General features: G+C 39.5%; 1 protein-coding gene across 1 annotated transcript in view; it reads right to left on the bottom strand.

Annotated features, from left to right (window-relative positions):
* Positions 1–3,748: 3,748 nt before the first annotated feature.
* The window catches only part of lonp2 (lon peptidase 2, peroxisomal), a 99,173-nt gene continuing 79,961 nt past the window's right edge, over positions 3,749–22,960 (bottom strand). Inside the window, exons 12-15 of the mRNA XM_080186957.1 lie at positions 18,816–18,955; positions 12,673–12,880; positions 10,197–10,387; positions 3,749–5,973 (exon numbers count right to left, since the gene is read on the bottom strand). Of these exons, the coding sequence (XP_080043083.1) occupies positions 5,752–5,973; positions 10,197–10,387; positions 12,673–12,880; positions 18,816–18,955 (761 nt within the window). The 3' untranslated portion in view covers positions 3,749–5,751. The remainder of the gene's footprint in view (positions 5,974–10,196; positions 10,388–12,672; positions 12,881–18,815; positions 18,956–22,960) is intronic.

Raw genomic sequence — 22,960 nt, 5'->3', positions numbered from 1 at the left:
CAGTATTTTGCATACTTGTTAATAAGCCTGGAAAATTAACCTGCAAGAGACAAACTGATGGAAAATTAGGTTTGAGAACCTCAAATGAGTTGGCATTTAAAAACTATTTGAATGCCACACTAGTAGTTTTGAGCATTATTCCACAGCAGCAAATATAATTGAATAGTTTTGCCCTTTCAGACATGGATTTTTTTTTTGATACTCAAGGGAGGGGCCTGAGGATCTGACCATTTTGACTGAGTAGGTTTACCCTGACTATATTAACACAAAGCCAGGAAGGATCTGTTGGTAGCAAAATAATACATAAGACCAGTTGAGTCAAAGTATAGCAGGTTTATCCAAAAGCTTTTGGGGGAGACAGCGATTCTCCTGGGCTACCTGCCCCCCAGCACATATGCACTTTCCCATACTCGGCAGGTTCCTAGGCTGTGGCTTGTCCTCCGTGAATGTAACTGCCTCAGCAATTTCTTAATGGTTATCTCAAGACTGCAATTGTCCCACATCTCAACACCTGTGGTGAGATTAGCTAACATACAGGCTGGTGCAAACAAGGTAACAGGCCATGTAACAGTCTTGTTTGTAGGTACCTGTATAGCATATAGTTGGGATATATATATATGAAGGCATGCATCTAAGCTCCACTGTTAGACAGAAGTCCATAATATTAAAAACACAAATAGATATGAGCTGGGTCAGCTACATTCCTGAACACAATTAGCTAGGAAAATCATAAATTTGCGTACAAAGGGGACAGCTGCTTTCTTATCTCTCTGGCATACAATACTTTTACAAATCACCAAGTATTACAAAGTTCATTAACCCATTCCCTACTTCAGATCAAAGTACACCTGTTAAGTCAACTAAAGGAGTGTTCTGAGTCCTTAATAGATTGAATTACAATTTATATTCTTGAGAGCTTTACCATTTTGTCCCTAGCAAGTCAGAATTGGGGATTGAGAGATATAAATATGGCTACTGGGATTTATGCCAGAGGAGTGTCTGTCTTCATTGTCATTGTCTTAGATAATGCAAAGAAATATTCCAAAGTAGGATCAGCATCCTTTTTAGTCCTCCATGTGAAATTGTAAAGGATGACCAAGCCTTTGTGTATAAGGGAGTTAAATTGTCCCTAAATTGGATCTCCCTTAATCTGGTGCACATATAATTCCCTAAATTTGCACCCCTTTATTGTGGAGTCCACTAGATGTAGACAAAAGTCGTAGGTAGAAGGAGGACTTGAATAAGGCACTCAGTGTTAAACTGGGTGGTGTGGGCTTGTGGGGCCCAAGGGCCTGTTTCCCATACTGTGCTGTTCTTTGTTTGTTAAATGATAAAACTAGTGGTGAAATAAGTGGTTATGGCACTTGTGTTCATACTATTGGTGTCTGCACATTTTTTTTGGATCCCTTCCTCCTCAGGGAGCCATTAAGTGATTTCAGCTTCCTCCAGCCTACTCCCCCTTGGTAGGTTTAATCTAGTCCTCTTGTAGTACATTACACTTGAACTCATGGTAATTATGTATGCAATACTGAAAGAGTTAACTGAAAGAATTAAAGGTGTGACATATTTGAAGAAGAATGAGGGAACCACCACTACAACCCAAATGCCTATACGGGTCCAGAAGATGTTAAACCTTTTAAAAATCACCTTCAAGACCAGTTCAAAAAGATAGCTCACATCTTGGCAATTGGGTAGAGTTAGGGTGGTTCCTGACATGCCAACCTCCCAAAAATGAATTTAATACAAACTTGCCACAAACCTATTTGAAATTTTAGAGCATTTTCCACCTGGATCTGGCATGTGAATTCTTATGCCAGTAGCCATTGAATTATGTTGGACATCTTTCAAGTGTAACTCATTTCAGAGTTTGCAATAGAAAAATTGAGCCACCATGCCAACTGCTCTTGCACTCACCAAGTCAGTGATCCAGTTTTTGGGAAAGCCAGAGAATTCATCCATTTTGGAATGAAACAGGAATAAGTGCAAAGGTCATTCAATTATGACTAATTTCCCCAAGGTGTAGGGGCCATAAATGGGATTCATGATATGTTGCAGAGCCCTCTTGTGGTCACTGCTGGTTTCCACATCTATGAAATTCAGAATTCTCCATAGTTATCTTACTCTTATTGCAGGGTGCTCTAGTTTTTCAGCTGTTTTGTGCACAAATAAGGCATACCAGGATTTTCTTTGTCTCTCTCCTTTTTGTGTGCTATTTTTACCATCTGTATATCAGTGCAATGTGGGATATTGATCAACTAGAATAGTAATTGAGAACTATTAGTGAAGGTTCCAGTGCTTTCAAAAGAGGCACTGCTCTGTTTTGAGCAGGTTTCTTGCACTGTGATTGCTCGTGTGTGTCAGTACTTCACAAGGTTTTGAACAATGTTTATGTAGCATGATAAAACACAAGGCACTCCACAAAATTTGACAGCTATGTAGAAATATTAGTGATCAAAGGCTTAGTCAAAGAAGGTGGTTTTACACATCTTTAATGAGAAAAGACAGAAATTTTCAGGGAGAAAATCCAAAAATTTAGGACCTACATCTTGAATGTACAAGATGTCAAAATGCTGAATAACCACACCCTTTCACCCCCAACCAGATTTCACAATGAGATCAGTGACCATTATGAATTTGTGAATACAGGGTCCAAATTCATTCATATCATACTTCATAAAGTCAGCACATTCACATAGAATTACAGTTGTTGCCACCATCTCTCAAGGCAGCCATGAAGGTAGGCAGATTAGAAACCTGCCTGTAACTAGTGGGATAAAACCCATTTTTATGGGCTTGCAACTATCAACAAAGCAGGCTTAAAAGAGCCAGACATCTATTTTGTCATAGCCTGCATCATTGCAAATGGCTGGCTGAGCTCAAAGATTCACTGAATTCAGCCCTCTGAGGAATATTTACACAGCTGCAAAGGGAGACTGCTAGTTGTGACAGTTTTGAGCTTTTGCAATGTTTGTTTGTTTACTTGAAGGAATGTTAAATAGATTAAAGTTTTTCAATAGTAGGAATGGCTATGTTAATTTTTCCTGCCTGTAAGGGGACAGTTTTTTTTTTAGGGGCTTTCAAAGAGCATTTCAAACCCTGGTAGCATTATTCTGTACCCAGTGGACACTGGAAGTGCTTAAGGCTTAGCAGTCGGCATACTGATATAATGTGAAAGTCAAAGTTACGGGTCCTCTGCATGCTTACAGGAGAGGACTTTATCCACTGGCTAAAGTATTTTAATGTATCTGAACTCTTGCACAGTACTGGTCAATTTAATTCATTCTTACCTTTTAAGGACAGAGCCTAATGATCAATCATTAAATTAATTATATTTAACATTTCAAACATCTAATTACAACAGTTGGAATCGGCAAAAGCTGTTAAACTTCCCTTTCAAAAGATGTCCAACTTCACAGGCAGCTTTTTCCAAGGTTCACCAACTGGCTTAGTTCATGCAACCTTCAGGAACCCTCCTGCCTCAAAAGAAAATAACCCAAGGGAAAACAGCCATCTTTAAAATATATGGGAGTTTTGCAACAGGCCATATTTTCTGATAGGGGGAGTGGCAGGATTGGCCTGGTAATTTTAATCCTGCAGCCATGCCTGCCTCTGGTTTGGTCCTCTTAATGTGGATTTGCTCAGTTGCAATAGGGGAAAATCCAGCCCCTTAACTGCTTTTGCCTTTTACAAATGCAGCCTCTTAAAGAAATTGCCATAGTACTAAATCAGAACTCTCCATTACTCCTAATGCTGCAAATCACTTTATTTTCAGAATTGTGGAAAAAAAACAACAGTTCCATTATATTTGCTTCAGCAATTTTAGTCCTTAAGTTTTATTTGGATTTCAAGTAACATCCAGCCTAAAACATCATCCTCTCCCCTAAGAAAGATAAGAGTTTAACTGCAAATTTGTTTGGACGAAAGAAACAAAGCATGATTAGGTTAGATATAGCTCTAACATTAGCATAAAAAGCTAAGTATAATGGTTAAATGCCATCACTTAATAAAAACATTGCTAATTTATAAACAGATCCATCATCATTGCTGGGCAAAGTTCAATAAATTTGACAATTTATTACATCATGTGATTCACAATGTAACAGAAATATTACTAACTTTTTAAAAGGAATCTTGGCAAATTAGAATTTATTTATATCCTTTTGTTTATATTACTCTCTTACTAGGCCTTAGGCTAAATAGCATAAATCAATAGCCACTGGAAGGTGTGTATTATGATTCAGAACACATTTTTCTCTTTGTCCAAGTGTTTTGCCTTCACATCATACCTACCTCTGGGTTGCAAGCCTCCACTCCATCCTACCATTCTGTAATGCATCACCAATCAAGTTCAATGATTGCCACTTCAGAAATGATGGCCACAGAACATGTTGGGCCAAAGAATTATGGGCCAGTAGTTTAGTGCATTTTGCATAAGCATGGAACCGCATCAGTATATTCCCACCCACCACTCCCAGTGAAGCTGATAACCACATCAGCATATGTAAACATGCTGAGTCCATTCAAGGCCAGATCTTCCCTGCTCCCAGAAATTTCTGATCCTCGAGCACAGCAGGAGCCTGGTAGGAATTACCACTGGTTTCACTGGCGATGGCCATGCCAGTGAGAGGGCTCAGAGGCTATGGAGGACACCAGTGCTTGGGAACATGGCTGGGCATTGTCCCTCTGGCAGTGCCAACTGGCACCTTGGCATGCCAAGTGGGCACTGCCAGGATGCCAGGGACATCATCAAGGGGGCTGGGTCATGAAGAAAGTCATCAAGGAAGATGCATTGCCAGAGCCCCAATGCCAGTGAGCTTGTTGCAAAATGAGGTCCATAAACATTGCTTCAATGGGGGGAGGGAGGGATGGTTAGCACTGCTGCCTCACAGGGACCACTTGGGTTTGCACATTCTCCCCGTGTCTGCATAGGTTTCCTCCAGGTGTTCTGGTTTCCCCCCACAGTCCAAAAGATGTGCAGGTTAGGTGAATTGGCTATGCTAAATCCTCAGTGCAGCCGACCAGGTGCCAGAATGTGGCAACAAGGGGATTTTCACAGTTACTTCATTACAGTGTGAATGCAAGCCTACTTTGATTAATAAATAAACTTTTTACCTTTTTAAATGTCCATGAGGGGGAGGGAGCGGGGGGTCCTCAATTTCAGTTTGAGAACAGGCACTCTTTAAAAATGATTTTTATTTCTTTGAAGCCAAGTTTACCAGCATGTTTAGGGTCTGCCCCTCAGACCCAGTGCAAAACTCACCATTCTCCAAAAAAAAGTCAAAGTGTGGAAAGTCTATTTGCATATCACGTGACATTAATGTAAGAGCACAAACTTACCACCTCGCTGGTTGGACCTCTCACTGGTGAGAATTACAGCTTGTTTCCACCAGTGGAGACCAGACATGATGGCCTTGCCTTGACTGTACCCTTAAGTCATTTTTGGGAAAATTCAGCCTATGACGACAACAGATTTAAGTTTAGTTTATTTATTAGTGTAACAATTAGGCTTACGTCAACACCGCAACGAAGTTATTGTGAAAATCCCCTAGTTGCCACACTCCAGCATCTGTTCGGGTACACTGAGGGAGAATTTAGTATGGCCAATGCACCAAACCCCATCTTGGCATTTGGATTGTGGAGGAAACCAGAACACCTGGAATAAATCCACGCAGACACAGGGAGAACATGCAAACTCCATACAGACAGTGACCCAAGCTGGGAATTGAATCTGGGTCCCAAGTTGTAAAAATTTTAGAGTTTACTGTTCAAAATACTATGTCTTGACTCAGCTGGGAATCCTCCATCAAATGCAGCATTAAGTACATCATCCAAGCAAAATGCAGTTACAAAATCCAGATCTTCCTTCACGTTGGCAGGAATCTCATCTAGATCCTTCTCATTTCGTTTTGGTAGAATAACTCTCTTCAGACCAGCTCTGTGTGCCGCTAGAACTTTATCCTTTATTCCACCCACCTATTTGAAAACAGAAATTAAAATATTTAACAGGTAGTAAATAAGAAAAGTAGGTTCCAGTTCCTTCAAAAATGAAAACTGATTATTTAATCATGACTAACTCCTGTTTAATTCTTTATCATATGAGAAGTACTGACAATAACACTCCCTCATCATATATAGTATATATCCAAGTTTTAGAAGAAATGTTTTCCATTGAATGTTCAAGATCTTCAGACCATGCCCACCAGGTATAGATACTGTTAATTCTTTCAAACTGTTATGCCCTGGGTTAAGCCAGAGCAGCATGATATGAGGTACTTTCTGCTTTACAGGTTAATAGATCTATGTGTAGCATGAAGAAAGGCAGGGTACTTAAACAAGATCATCTGAGATTCCAACAGAAACTGACACTGCTGAGCAGGAAAAGTAAAAAAAGCATTTCTGCCACAATGTGGTGATAAAAGAAGTTAAATCCTAAATTAGAAAATGCTACATATGAATATAACCTCTTTGGGCTGTTTAGTCAAAGAAAGAACTGTTTACCAATTGGTATTCTTTTTCTCAGATTAGATTGAAAAGTCTGAATCTGCCTCAAAATCTAATTGGTTTTACACTTTGCAGCCATTTGTCTCTCCTTTTCCTGTTTACCTGAATGGTTACAATGCAATCAGAATTATCTGAAGCCATTGAATTTGCAAACTGCTTTGGCTCACTCTCTGCCTCTCTGTATCAGGCCATGTGACAAATATTGTATAATACTGTACCATCTTCTCGTTCCTCAGCTCTCTCAGGGAAAGCATCCAATTGCTGGATATCCCAACCTCAACGAGTCAATTCCACTTGGTGGATAAGTCTTTCAGTTTGGCAATGCTTCAAAAGCTTCTGTCCTAAATGCTGAGTTGTTATAAGGCCCTATGTTCTCACATGGTCATTTCTTCACTGTCATGGACTCAAAAATCCCAGTACTCTCCTTCTAATAGCACTATGTGTATAACAACAACACATGGACTGCAGCAGCTCTAGAAGACAGCTCACCACCTTCTCCAGGTCAATTAGGCATGGGCAATAAATGTTGGTCCAATCAGTGACACCCACATTCCATGAATGAATAAATAAAAACTGCTCCACTTCGTCATTCTCACAATGACCTCCTGAGATACCTTCAAGACAACCTCAATCATAACTATATTGAACACCAGATGCAATCATTTTTATTGTCCAGACAAATATCACTATTCAATGCTAGCTAAGATTCTGGTTTGCAGACAATCTGAGGTTATCTTTGGTGCAGCCTTGACGTATGTGATTATTCACCAATAAAATGTCAATATAATGGCCATATGATGCATAAAGGCTTCTAACCAATGGCGCAGCATCATCCAGGCCAAAGCAACCGATTTGATAGGCACCCCATCCTTCACCTTAAATATTCACTTCCTCCACTGGCACTAAGTGGCAACAGTATGTACTATCTACAAAGTGCACTGCAAAAATTCATCAAGACTTCTTCGGCAGTAGCTTCTACCATGGAGAAAATTAAGAACAGCAAATGGATGGGAAAACCACTACCTATTCCCTTCCAAGACACAGTTCATCCTGACTTGGAACTATCTCAACATACCTTCACTGACCCGGGTTCAAGATCCTGGAACTCCCTGCCTAATACACTATGGATGTTATCTACACTACACGGACTGAAGCTGTTCAAGATGGCAGCTCATTGTTACCTTCTTAAAGACAATCAAGGGTGGGCAGTAAGTGCTGACCTTGCCCATGATGGTCGCATCTCATGAATGAATAGAAAATAAATGCTAAGTAAATATTCCAATTGGATATAATGCTCATCTTGCTATGAGGTTCTTTTTAATGACTCGAAGGTAGTTTTTCATCAAAAGTCAAGAACTTCCCCTATAGCAAGGGGAATTGCCCAGAAATTAGTTTGTATTTCTAGTGGACAGATAGCATGTACTGTCAGAATTAAAACAGCACTGTTCAAAATTTATTGCCCTCCAAATGTTACAGAATGAGCTGAGCCATCCAACCAGGAAGTCAAATGGATGATTACTTTTTTCAGACCATTTCACAGTTGTGACCATGACATTTTGCCTCATCATGTCTCCATTTAGTTCTTTTCCTTCTGCTCTTAGGATTAATTGCAAATCCACAGCTGCAGAACTAGCATTTTCGAAAGACAGACAAAAGCTAAACAGATTGGAGTTCAAAAATGCTGTTGTACATAACCCACGGGAGAGTTTATTTCACAGCCAGATAGAAGAAAGTAGTGTTAGTGAGGGCTCAGAGTATGTGGTTCGTGGGGGCTCAGACAATGTGGTTGATGAAGAAGTAAAAAGGCTTGAGTGGGAAGGCTGAGAAGATAGCTAAGAACAACAAAGAATGACAAGAAGATTAATTAGGAGTGAAAAAATCAGAGTACAAGAGCAAGCTACAGATAGTAAGAATTCCTATAGATATTTAAATAAGTGTCATAATTCAGGTCAGAAACTCTAAAGTGTTTTACGAAGTCCGCTTGGATCATGAATTTTGTATTATGAATTTGGCTAGGGTGAGCATGACATATTTCACTTCAGATATGATCCAAAAGGGAGCTTTTATCAAACAAAGTTTATTTAAGAATACAGTTAACATATGGAAAGAAAATTAGTAATAACTTATCCAATTACGAACAAGAAAATAAGGGAATAATGAATAACGATATTGGAAAACAGGGAGGTGGAGAATGAATTGATCAAGTATTATTGTCTGTCTTCACTATAGAGGATTCAAGTAACATCCCAGAAAGAGCTGTGAATCAGGAAATGAAAGGGAGGGAAAATCTTAGAAAAATTGAGCAAATTGTTGAGGCTGAAGGTTGACAAATCCCGGAAGAACTTTATGCTAGGGTCTTGAAAGAAGTGGCTAGGGATATAGATGATGTAATGATTATAATTTTCCGAAATTCCCTAGAGTTCGGAAGTTATATTAGATTAGAAAATTGGAAATATAACATCTTTATTCAAAAAGGGAGGGGGACAGAAAGCAGGAAATTAAACGCCAGTTAGACTAACACTTTCACTGGGAAAATATGAGAAGCTATTATTAAATATGGAATAGAAGGACACTTCAAAAAATTCATAGCAACCAGGCAGAGTTTTGTGAAAGGAAAAGCACATTAAACTAATTTACTGGTGTTCTTTGAAGAAGCTATGTGTTACAGATAAAGGGAAACTGGTGAATGTACTGTATTAGGTTTCTAGAAGGCCTTTGATAAGTTGCCACATCAAAGGTTATTGCACAAAATAAAAGCTCATGGTGAGGGGCGGGGAGGTAACATACTGGTACAGATAGAAGATTGGCTAACTAACAGGAAACAGATAGCATAAATGGGATTTTTCTGGTTGGCAGGATGTAATGATTCGCGTGTCACAGGGATCAGTGCTAGTGCCTCAACGTTTTACAACTTCAATAAATGATGTGGATGAAAGTATAGTTGTGAAGATTGCTGATGACCACAAAGATTGACAGAAAATGGGCTGAAGGGCTTCTTTCTGCACTGTAGGGTTCTAAGATTCTAAAAGTAAATTGTGAAGTGGAAATAAGGAGGCTACAAAGAGACATAGATAGATTAAGTGGGCAAAGAGCTGCATATGAGGTATAATGTGGGAAAATGGAAAAGTCCATTTTGACTAGAATAATTAAAATAAACTTATCTAAATGGTGAGATGCTGTAGAGTAGTTTAGGTGGAGTAGATACCAGGAGGAGGGGAGAGAGCCCATGATGTAATAAGGACCACACCATCATCATAGCAGTTTGGCATATAAGAAGTGAAATATGTCATGCTCACCCTAGCCAATGGGAAGTTTCAGTAAGTGGCAAAATTTTGCCATTCAGAGTGCATATCCAGTTTAATAAAAAGTAAGAAATAATTCTAAACCATTCTCTGTTAAGAAAGGTACAATGGTATAAATTGGATTTGAAGGCTATCTTCCCTTGATATCATTTAACATGATATACTCTCTTCCGAAAAATAACTGCAATGAGAAGAATGAGACTGAATTGGACTCATAAATAATCTAAATAATGTTACTGTGAATATCTGAATAAAGAAAAATGAAACAATATGCATTTTCTAAAGTTTATCTAGTTTATACGTTAAAAACTGATTACATTTTCTCAATATTGTGCATAATTATAATGAGAGTGAGTGTTAAGGATAATGTGCTTCAGAAATTTAGATACTCACTGGTAGAACAAGGCCTCGCAATGTTATTTCACCTGTCATAGCTACATCAGAACGCACCAAATGGCCACTGAACAGAGAGGCAAGGCATGTTACTATAGTGACACCAGCAGATGGTCCATCTTTTGTAACAGCTCCAGCTGGAAAGTGTAGATGTATATCGGTGTTGTCAAGGAGATCAAAGCTTCCAGCAGCTAAATTGGTGGGGAAAGTTTCCATTGTTACTATTACAAAAAAAATTCCCATATTACATAAGCCCATTTATCAAGAATAAATTTCTGCAGATAAATTGAAAATTTAATTTCATACAGAAAATTCTCAGACAACCATTGTTTCTATACTCTTCTATGTGGGGCACTAAGAAATAGTGACATAAATCTGGGGACAATGAAAAAGTGTCATCTAGGTTTTACTCGTTGAGTAGTTAAGTATCAAAGATTTGGCAAGGTGCAATTATCCATTAAATCCTGTATTCACAATATTACCTTTAAATTCAAATGTTCTGAGTATTTGAAATTTTAAGCACTAAATTCCCACTTTATAGTGCAATTTATGTTGCTTAATTTGTGTTATTAGAAAATTAAATCATTCTGCATCAAGAACTATGAATAAACAGGAGTGGATTATCTAATTTCAAACAAGGATTTGAAAAACATCGTCTGTTAGTTAGTTCCTGCAACATGTCCCCTCAAACCACATTTCACTTTTGGGTAATATATATCTCAATCAACATCATTAAAGCATATTATCTGGCCATTATCTCATTCTTGTCTTGAGTTATGGCTGTGCATTAATTGAGTGCCATTTTTCATACTTTAACACAGCAATTACACTTCACAAATATTTCACTGTTGTACAATGCTTTTGGGTATCAGATGGTTGCAGAGGTGCTACATAAACACAATCTCCTTTTTCATTTTTTCTTTATAGCCTGGTCCAGAAGACAAAAATTTTGATCAATACTTCTGGTAAGTTTAAATTCGCCACAGAATTAATGATGTGATTGCATTTATACTATCAAGAACAATCTTACAGATTGCCCTCCCAGTTCTCTCTGAACTATAATTATAGATCTGCATTTAACTGAAAGATATGGTAATTTCACAGAAAACCTTTTATTTAGAATGCAACGTTCAGCATGTTTCTCTTGACAAGAAGAAACAAATAGGAAAATAAACCTTTTGAAAAAAAAAGCTGACTCCATATTGTTAGGTAAGATTGTTAATGGAACATTGCAAAAGCAAATGATACAAGGCAAAACACCTCAATGGATGAGAAATTAATTATCATGAGTACATAACGCAATCAAATATTTAAACTGTGCTGTTTATAAGCATTAAGGTTGAGCGTACTTCAATAATATGCAAAAAAAATTTTGATATCCAGCAATAGCTACTGATGGCGTGCCCTTAACTTGACCTAATTTTGTACAAGACTGGATTCTTGATTGCAATTTGTTCAATCATAACCATGTGCTAGGAGTAGAATAGTTTAGTTAGGGAATATATAAATGTGCGTAACACCATGAATGAGAATTGGAGAAATTTGCTTGCTCGAAAAATAGAAATATTTGGGTGTCTTCTGCTTCCGTTAATCAAGCAGCGAAATAACATTTCTCACAATCATAATGAATACTGTTTCACCCAGGCTGAACCAGGTCATCCAATCTGGATCAGGTCAGCTTGACAACTGAGGCACTATTTTTGATGCAAAAACAGCCCACCTCCAGGTCTCTGAATACCAAATATTAATGGTAAAATTTATATTAGAAAAATCCTAAAGCCCCTTATCTTAAATTTGTTCATTGGTTGTGAGGATTGTTGTCCATTGTGAATTGCCTTCAAGAAGATAGTGGTGAGCTATTTTGTTGAACCAGTGCAGTCCATATGGTTTAGGTACACCAATGTTGCTGCTAGGAGTTTGAGGTTTTTGACTCAGTTATAGTTTCAAGTCAGAATGATGTGCGAGATACTGCTAGAGATGGTGGTTTGCTCCATTTGGTAGAGGTTACTAGATTGGAAGGTGCTGTCATAGACTTAATGAGTTGCTGCAGTGCATCTTGCACAGGCTACACACTGCTGCCACTATGCGCCAGAAGTGGAGGCAGTAAGCATTTAAGTTGGGTGGATGGGGTGCTGATAAAGCAGGCTGCTTTGTTCTGGATGGTGTCAAGCTTTTTGCATATTGTTGGAACTGCTTTCATCCAGGCATGAGTCGAATATTTCATAACACTCCTGACTTGGGCCCTGCAGATAGTGGATAGGCTTCTGAAAGACAGATGATGAATTCTGTGCCACAGAAACTCAACTTTACACTTGCTTGTGTAGCCACTATGCTCTATGCTCTGCAGTTAGACAGATTTATTGTCTCTAGTAGCATTACAAAATAAATATTTCACAGATGAAGGCTTTAGATGTCAAAAGATTTGGCTGAAATTATTATATTGAGCTCTTCCTCATGCAGAGTTTATTTTACATACCATTTGTGAAGTGATACTTCTTTGCATTGCTGCGCAGCCAGCTTATTGCAAGATGGGCTGATTCCTTCATAATATCCCCTAACTGCCCTGTTAGAGTCAGTTGACCCTCTCCTTCCATTCGGCTTGCTTCCACAAACATGATCTCACCACCTAATGGTGTCCAAGCCAAACCTATTGCCACCCCAGGCTGGCTCAAGCGCTGGGATACCTGTGTAGCATAACAGGAAAAAAATTCAACTTCTATTAATGGTTTTCATTTACTTATTTCCAGAACATTTAACTTAACCTCCCAATGGTTCAGGTGCTAATTGCCCTGCCTTGTGTGAAATTGCACTATAAAGGCTACAAGACTTCAGGCCTGATTCCTGATCTGTACTACTGAGATTATGATCAGAATGCTACAACTTTTGTAATGTTCTTTGAGAAAGCAGGAGAAAAGAAAATCAGCCAAGATCACTGTCTAATGGTCCCTGCTGTAAAGCAGAAACATGGACATACTTGCAAATTAGCAGTAGGCCATTCAGCCCGAGCCTATTCTGCCTTCAATAAGATCATGGCTGATCCGATTGTGACCTCAATCACACATTTCACCTATCCCTGATAACCTTTAACTCTCTTGTTGGTAAAGAATCTATCTACCCCTGCTTTAAAAATATTCAGTGACTCTCCAGAAAAGAGAGTTCGAAAGACACTCATTCTCAGTGGAAATATTCCTACTCATCACCATTTTAAATGGAGGATTCCTTATTTTTAAACTGTCTCTCCTAGTTTTAGTCTCTCCCACAAGCAGAAACATCCTTTCAGCACTCACCCTGTCAAGTTTCCTCAGGGGTTTAATCCGGACAAATGTGACATGATGCATTTTGGAGAATCAAATTTAGGTGTGAATTATACTGTAAATGGTAGGAACATTAACATATAGAGGGATCTGGGTGTGCAGGTCACAGTTCCCTGAAAGTGGCAACACAGGTCACCAAAGTGATTAAGAAGACATATGGGATGCTTGCTTTCATCAGCTGAGGCATTGAGTACAAGAGATGGCAAATCATGTTGCAACTACATAAAACTTTGGTTGGGCTGCATTTGGGGTATTGCATGCAGTTCTGGTCACCACACTACCAGAAAGACATGGAAGCTTTGGAGAGAGCGCAAAGATGATTCACCAGGGTGTTGCCTGGTCTCGAGGAGAGTCGAATAAACTAGGATTGTTTTCACTGGAAAGATGGAAGCTGATGGAAGACTTGATAGAGGTCTACAAAATTATGAGGAGCATAGATTGGGTGAGTAGTCAGAGACTCTTTCCCAGGGCGGTAGTGTCAATTACAAGGGGACACAAGTTTAAGGTGAGAGGGCAAAACTTTAAAGGAGATGTGTGGGGGAAATTTTTCACGCACAGAGTGGTGGGTGCCTGGAATGCACTGTCAGAGGTGGGAGAAGCAGGCACATTAGCAACATTTAAGAGACATCTTGATGGGTACATAAATAGGGAGAGATGGGATGCGGATCATGTAAAGACAGAAGGTTTTTTGAGTTTAGCTAGGGCATCATGATTGGCACGGGCTTGGAGGGCCAAAGGGCCTGTTCTTGAACTGTACCTTTCTCTGTCCTTTGCTTTGACCACCTGAGGATTTCTCTTTTCCCCAGTTTCTATCCCTCATGGATTGAAATTGATGTTGGAACCCAAACCTTGACTTATAAACTAACTCAAGATTTTTGCTCCACTGATCCCTCTGAAGGCACAGTCCTCTTCCACCTCTACCCCACCTACAACTTTGTAATGGAGCTTTTCAAGCACACCTTTATGATCAATAACACAAAGCAGCATAGGAAGTTCCCTAGATTCAGGAAAGGTTCCATCAGGCTGCAAATATAACCCCTCTATTCAAGGAGGAAGACAGAAAACAGGAAACTCTAGGCCAGTTTGCTTGACATTTGTTGTGGGGAAGTTGTTAGAAACATAATTAAAGAGGTTAAAGCTGGGCACTAACAGAAGCTCAAGAAATTGGGAAAAGTCAGCATGCTTTTGTGAAAGGAAATCATTTTGAGTATTTTACTAAAATGGTTTAAAATCTTGATACCATTTTTTAAACTGAATATCTGGTAAAGTATAATCTTCTTTAAAGAAAGTGGTACTTAGTACTAAAAGTACTCCATTTCAGTTTCTCCAAATACCCAACAAGAGCAAATCTAACTATCTCCTTTTGACATTTATTAGCATTACTATTCTCTCATTCTGCATCACTGGCATTCTGCCAGTGATATTCCTGTACTGACCACAAGGATGTGCACTAGAATCCTCTCACTAAAGGGATGTGCTACTGTTCAGTGTTTTATGTATTATAACTGTGTTTTGCTAACAATCAGTTACACCTCTATGTTCAACACCTGATATAATCCATAAAATCGCACTCTGCAGAGGCTTGATGTTTGCTCCGCTGAGGCATACAAAAAAGTCTCTTAAACACATTGGTTTCAAGCTAATTCTGCATTAAATGAAAGTACATAAATGTGAAGAGTCATTAAGTCATCAGTTCTTTAATAAATTGTTCAGGGGTCAGTTTAGCTCAGTTGGCTTGACAGATGATTAGTAATGCAGAGAATGCCAAAAGTGTGGATTCAATTCCCATACTGGCTGAGATTATTCATGAAGGTCGGCCTTCTCAACCTTGCCCCCAGCCTGAGATGTGGTGATCCTCGGGTTAAATCACTGCCAGTCAGCTCTCCTTTTTAAATGGGGGAGTAGCCTATGGTCATCTGGGGCTTTACCTTTAATAAATTGCTCCACTGTAAATTAGGACATGGAAGGGAGAGAGGAACTTGGTGAAATGACAAGCATTAGGGAAACAGAGCAGCAGAACACATCTCCGAGTCTAGACAGACTTCATCCTATGGTCTTAGAAGTGACTAATAAAGTGTGGAAAATTCCCTAGATTCAGGAAAGGTTCCATCAGGCTAGAAAGTAGCAAATATAACCCCTCTATTCAAGGAGGAAGACAGAAAACAGGTAACTCTAGGCCAGTTTGCTTGACATTTGTTGTGGGGAAGTTGTTAGAATCATAATTAAAGAGGTTAAAGCTGGGCACTAAGAAAAGCTCAAGAAATTGGGAAGAGTCAGCATGCTTTTGTGAAAGGAAGTCAAGTTTAACCAATTCAAGAGTTCTTTGAAAGAGTAACTTGTGCTGTAAATAAAGGGGAGCCTGTAGACAGCTGTACTTGGATTTCCAGAAGGAAATTAGTAAGTTGCCACATGAAAGGTTGCGGAAAATATAAGTCCATGGTGTAGGGGGTAACACGAGTGTAGGCACAAGATTGTTTTCTGCCAGCCAACAAGAAAGTATGCCTGGTTGACAGAATCATTGAATCCCTACAGTACCTAATGAGGCCATTCAGCCCATCGAGTCTGCACCGACCACAGTCCCATCCAGGCCCTATTCCCATAACCCTTCATATTTATCCTGCTAATCCCCCTGACACTAGGGTTAATTTAGCATGGCCAATCATCCTAACCCACACATTTTTGGACTGTGGGAGGAAACCAAGCATCTGAAGGAAACCCACCCACGTATGGGGAGAATGTGCAAACTCTAAACAGTGACGTGTAGAGTCCTGCAGCAGTCTGTGCTAGGGTTTCAACTTTTTACAATTTACATCAATGAGTTAGATGAGGGGAGCAAAGGGATTGGAATTAAATTGGCAGACAACACAAAGATAGGTGGAAAAATATATTGTGAAGAGGTCATAAGGAGTTTGCAAATGGATATAGATAAGTTGAGTGAGTGAGCAAAAATCTGGCAACAAGTGGAATTGGACAATGAAATAAGATTATGTAGGACATTGGTGAGACTACATCTTGAATTCTGTGTGCAGTTTTGGTCTCTTATTCAAGACAGAATGTACATGTATTGAAGGCAGTTCAAATGAGGTTTATTAGATTGATACTTGGAATGAGTGGGTTGTCTTATGAGGATAGTTGGACAGGCTGGGCCAAAGCTGAGTTCAGAAGAGTGTGGGGTGAATTGATTGAAATATACAAGATCCTAAATGGTCTTAACAAGATGGATATGGAAAGGATATTTACTCTTCTGGGTGAGTTCAGAACTAGGGGGCACTATTTTAAAATTATGGATTGCCATTATAGGACAGAGTTTTTATTTTAATCAGTAGGTCGTGTGACTTAGGAATTCTCTACCTCCAAAGGTGGTGGAAACAGGGTCATTCAATATTTTTAAAGCAAAGGGAGGCAGATTTTTGTTAGGCAAGAGAATTAAAGATTATTGGGGTGGGTGGGAATGTGGAACTTGAAACATAAGTAGATCAACTATGACCTGATTGAACGACGGAGAAGGTTCGAGGGGCAAATCTGCTCCTATTTTGTATATTTGTAAGTATATACGATTGCATGTTAATCTTTCCATAGATATACCTTGGTGATACATATATAGTAAGAAGTCTCACAACACCAGGTTAAAGTCCAATAGGTTTATTTGGTAGCACAAGCCACTAGCTTTCGAAGCGCTGTTCCTTCATCAGGTGAGTGGATTTCAGTTCACAAACAGGGCCTATAAAGACAAATTCAATTTACAAAATAATGGTTGGAATGGGAGTCTTTACAGGTAATCAAGTCTTAAAGGTACATTGTGAGTGGAGAGAGAGTTAAGCACAGGTGAAAGAGATGTTTAAAGACTCACATTCCAACCATTATTTTGTAAATTGAGTTTGTGTCTTTATATGCCCTGTTTGTGAACTGAAATCCCACTCACCTGATGAAGGAGCAGTACTCCGAAAGCTACTGGCTTGTGCTACCACATAAATCTGTTGGACTTTAACCTGGTGTTGTGAGACTTCTTACTGTGTTTACCGCAGTCCAACGCCGGCATCTCCACATCATGGATACATGTACTACTCGTGTTTGTATTATTGAATGCCTCGAACCATGAAAGTGGCCCAAGTTAGAGATCACAGGGTAGAACACAATAGATGGAAAAGACATGGCCCTGACTGCCATGTTCTCATTCTGATGACCAGCTATATTTAAGTGAACATAACAGAATATTATGGTTCATATAACATGTGGTGGACACAATATCATTTGTCTTGCACTACTGCCTGAAACAAATTTCTCTCCCAATCTTTTCAAATTGATTTTGCTTTCTCTTTGTTGTCTTAAAATGTGATTATTAGCAGGACTGTTCTAGAATGACCAAATGAGATCACTAATGATTTCAGAACAGCTGAGACAAAGAATAGGAACTTGATGCAAGTCGAATAGTGTCTAATAAAAATAGCAAATGATCTTGAAATGTTTTCTGTTTTCACCTTTTCTGGCAGCAATCCTACAGACATATTGTCAGGTAATTAAATTTGCAGTTTCTAAAAGCCAAGATGTAACCTGGATCAATGCAATCTTAACAATGATTGCTCTCTGTTCTCACTTCAACAAAGTGCCTCAGAAAGGTCCAATCTGAAGTATTTTAAAATCTTAGCACCTGCGCGCTCCAAACATGCATACTATATCACTGCTCATGCGGTGCAACAATAAGATTTGAATGCATGATCTTGTTGGATTACATAGCTGATATGGATTATCAGTGCCAAGAAGGAACTTTAGCAACAACACATACACATGGGTATAAATCTCACTTAGTTAGCATCAGGGGGAAGATGGTGGCGTAATGAATGTTACTGGACTAGTCATCCAGAGGCCTAGACCTGAGGGACACTGAATTAGTCCCAGTGTCAGCTGCTGGAATTTAAATTAGTTTAAAAAAATATGGAATTGAAGTCGAGTCACATATTGTTGCAAAAGGGAATCTCGTTCACTTTTGCCCTCTTGGGATGGGCATCCATACCTTACTTGGTCTGGCTGATATGTGATGATTGACTGTTAGCTGCCTTTCTGAAATGACTTAGCAAACCACTCAGTCTGAGGGCAAGATTGGGCAACAAATGCTGACCTTGCCAATGACAGTGATAGCACATGAACAAATAAAAAGTTTAACAGTATTCTGTAGAACAATTATATTTATATACACAAACTTTCTTACTGATTTTAATATATATTCTGACCAAACACACTGGCTATTTGCTTCAGAAATATTTTCCAAAGCTTGCAGGAATAATAAAACTGTCAAATTTACCCTTACCTCCATTTCATAGATAGGGGTTCCTAGAATATCTTTTAGCGCATGCCGATCAATCACAATTGGCATTTCAGGAGGCATTGCAAGGTCAGTTGCGTCAGTGATGGATTCAGATTTGGTCTCCTCAGAGACTCCCTCTTTTTCTACAATAAAGATGAAAAAAAGGTTAGTATTTTTATTAACACATCATCTTGACCAGCTTGCTACAAATTTATATTTCTCAGCATCACCGAAGTAGACACATGCTAAGTACCTTAAAAGGTCAAGGAGGGAAAACTGGATAAGGCCCTAAAATGGGAGTGGGGATAGTAATGTGTTGTATATGCACACCTGTTCATTGTAGGCAACACAGAAACTTTCTGCTGTCTACTGAAAACAATGATTGCAACGTTCAGGTCAGTACTAAGTATGCTGTTGAGAGCCTGCATGCCTCAGTAGAGGATGCAAAATCTAGACAGGCTAGCAGTTTTTTTGCTTTATTCATTCAAGGCATGTGCACACTACTAGTTGGCCAGCCTTTTATTGCCCACCCTTAAATGCCCTTGGAGAGTTACCTTCTTGAACCACCACAGTTCATGTGGCATCAGTACACCCACAATTCTATTAGGAAGGAAGTGATTCCAGGATTTTAACACAAAGACAGCAAAAGACGGCAATATAGTTCCAAGTCAGGATGGTGTGCAGCTTGGAGAGAACTTACAGGTGGGGCTGTTCTCATGACTTTGCTGCCCATGTCCTTCTCAGTGGTACAGGTTGCAGGTTTGGAAGGTGCTGTCAAATCAAGGAAAAGCCAGGCAGTGTGCCTTAATGACTATCATCCAGTGGCTCTGACGTTCATCACTGTGAAGTGTTTTGAAAGGTTATGGCGCAAATCAATTCCTGCCTGCCTGGATCCACTACAGTTTACCCATTGCCAAAACAGATCCACCTTCCTGGCCCTGCACTGAACCCTGGAGCACCTAGAGAACAAAGACACCTATGTCAGACTTCTATTCGCACACAACAGTTCAGCCTTTAACACCATTATTCCAATGAGACTCATCTCCAAACTTTGTGGCGTGGGGCTCAGTTCCTCCTTTTGCAATTGTATCCCAGACTTTCTAACCTACAGACTGCAAAGATAGGCAACAACACCTCCTCCGTGATCATCCTCAACATTGGCGCTCCGCAGGGCTGTGTCCTCAACCCCTTACTATATTCCTTATAAATCTTTGACTGTATGGCCAAATTCCCTTCCATCTCAATTTTCATGTTCGCTCTTGACAGCACCATTGTGGGTTAGATCTCAAACAAAGACGAGACACAGCAAAGGAAAGAGAGAGAGAATCTGGTGAGCTCGTGCAACGACAATAATCTCTCCCACAATGTCAACAAAACGAAGGGGATACTCATCGACTTCAGGAAGCATAATGGAGAGGATGCACCTGTCTACATCAATGAGGAAAAAGTAGAAATGGTCGAGAACTTCATCGTCTGTAGGTGTCACAAGAACAAAAGAAATAGGAGCAGGAGAAGGCCATCTAGCCCTTCGAGCCTGCCCCGCCATTCAATAAGATTATGGCTGATCTGAAGTGAATCAGTTCCACTTTCCCGCTTACTCCCCATAACCCTAAATTCCCTTGTCTATCAGAAATCTATCTACCCATGACTTAAATATATTCAACGAGGTAGCCTCCACCACTTCAATGGGCAGAGAATTCCAGAGATTCACCACCCTTTGAGTGAAGAAGTTCCTCCTCAACTCTTGTTCTAAAACGTTGGTGTCCAGATCACCAACAACCTGTCTTGATCCCTTCATGCCGAGGCTATAGTTAAGAAAGCTAAAAACGCCTCTACTTTCTCAGGAGACTAAGGAAATTTGACCTGTCCACTACAACTCTCACCAACTTCAACAGATGCACCATAGAACCATTTTTCTGGTTGCATCACAACTTGGTATGACTCCTGCTCTGTCCAAGACCGCAATAAACTACAAAGGGTCATGAATGAAGCCCAGTCTATCACTCAAACCTGCCTCTCATCCACTGACTCTGTGTGCATTTCCTGCTACCTCGGAAAAGCAGCCAGCATAATCAAGGACCCTATGCACCCCGGACGTACTCTCTTTTACCTTCTTTCATTGGGAAAAAGATACAAAAATCCGAGATCATGTACCAACCAACTTAAAAATAGCTTCTTCCCTGCTGCCATTAGACTTTTGAGTGGACCTGCCTTACATTAAGTTGATTTTTCTCTACACCCTTGCTATGACTGTAATATACACTCTGCACTCTCTTCTTCCTTATGTATTGGTATTCTTTGTCTGTATAGTGCACAAGAAACAATACTTTTCACTGTATGCTAATATATGTGACAATAATAAATCAAATCAAGGTGCCTTGGTAAGTTGTTCCAGCACAGTTAGATACCAGGAACGTGTGAATGTTTCAGGTGGTGAATAGGATACTGACTAAGTGGACTGCCTTGTGCTGAAAGATGTCAAGCCTCTTGAGTGTTATTGGAACTACACTATTCCAGGCAAGTGAAGAGTATCCCAACGCATTCAGGATAAGACTGAGATCAGGAGAGATTTCTTCACCTGAAAGTTGATGAATCTTTGGAATTGTCCAACTCAAGGGTATTTCACTGAGTTGAACAATTCCAGTAGACAATCCAAGTATACTACATCCTAGCTTCCCTTCATCTATCTACTGGTTATATCCTCCATAAATGCTAATACATTTCAAAAAACCACACTGACTTTGTCTGATCATTCCATGATTTTCTAAGTGCATTCCTAAGGCTTCCTTAACAATAGATTTGCCCAATGATTGATGTCAGGATAACTTTCTCGGAATTCCATCCTTTCTTGAATAGTGGTGTTATATTTGCTAACTGCCAGTATGCTGGGACAACTCTATAAATTATGAAATTTCCTTAGAAAATCACAGTGTATCCACCATCACTTCAGCTATTTCTTTTAGAACCCTAGGATTTAGGCCTGCAGGTCAAGTAACTAAAAGCCAATGGATCTTTAAGTGCCTTCAAAAACTTTGTTCAGAGATACAAATTTCCTCAAGTTCTTTACTCTTATTAGTCCATGATTACCCTCTAATTCTGGCAACTTCTGTAAGTTGTGTCTTCTACTGTGAAGACAAAGTATTTGCTTCACATCTCTGCCATTTTCTCATCCCGCCTGCCTATTTAATTTCTTGAGTCTCTGTTTCTAGGAAGCCAATGTTTACCTCTTAAAAATAATACAAGCACTGTTCTTCAACTCAAGAGATACAGCGCCGCCGTGCTCCCCCCCCCCCCCCACAAATCCACAGCAAAATGTAAAGGGCATGGTATTTAAATAAAATGACAGTTCCACAGACCATATCTACCTTTTACAACCATTCATGTTTGTTCTTAAAAATTGTAAGTAATAAATTGTGGAAAATGGACGGCACTCCAGCAAAATTGAGGTCTGTTTGAACTCAGCAGTTCAAATAGCTCTGCTGGTTCAGATTTCCCCTGTGTGAATCACGTACCATTCCCTATCCCCTATTGACAAAAACAGGAGCTGTTAGAAATGGGGGTGAAATGTTTGTATCTGGGTCTCAACGTCATTTGGCAAAGACTAGGCTCATGTTTCTGTAATGGAGTTTTGATCTAAACCATTTAACTCTTCTTATGCTGTTGGTTCATCCATTTTATGATAATTGCTTCATGCATTCAGATAACAGCCTTTGTTTTTGTTTTACTACTATTCTTTGAATGGACCATAAGACAGGGAAGCAGAAGTAGGCTATTTGGTCCATCAAGTCTGTTCCAGCATTCAAAGAGATTCAATGACTGATCTGATAATCCTCAGCTCCACTTTCTCTTCTTTTTCCCTTAACCCCCTTATTAATTAAAAATGTCTATCTCAGCCTTGAACATACCTATTAACTTAGCCTCTTCAGGCTCTGTGGTAAAGAATTCCAGAGATTCATTGCCCCCAGAGAAGAAATTTCTCTTCATCTGTCCATAGGAGTCCCCTTATTCTGAGATGTCACCCTCTTGTCCTAGACTCTCTCAGAAGGTGTAACAATCTCTCAGCATCTGTCCTGTCGAGTCCCCGAGCATCCCATTTGTTTAAATAAGGTCGCTTTTCACTTTTCCAAATTTCAATGAGTATAGGTCCA

This window comes from Carcharhinus amblyrhynchos, chromosome 4, assembly GCF_965287045.1.
Source record: "Carcharhinus amblyrhynchos chromosome 4, sCarAmb.v2.hapA, whole genome shotgun sequence".
NCBI classification, from domain to species: Eukaryota; Metazoa; Chordata; class Chondrichthyes; order Carcharhiniformes; family Carcharhinidae; genus Carcharhinus; species Carcharhinus amblyrhynchos.
This window is presented reverse-complemented; position numbering and strand designations above follow the sequence as displayed.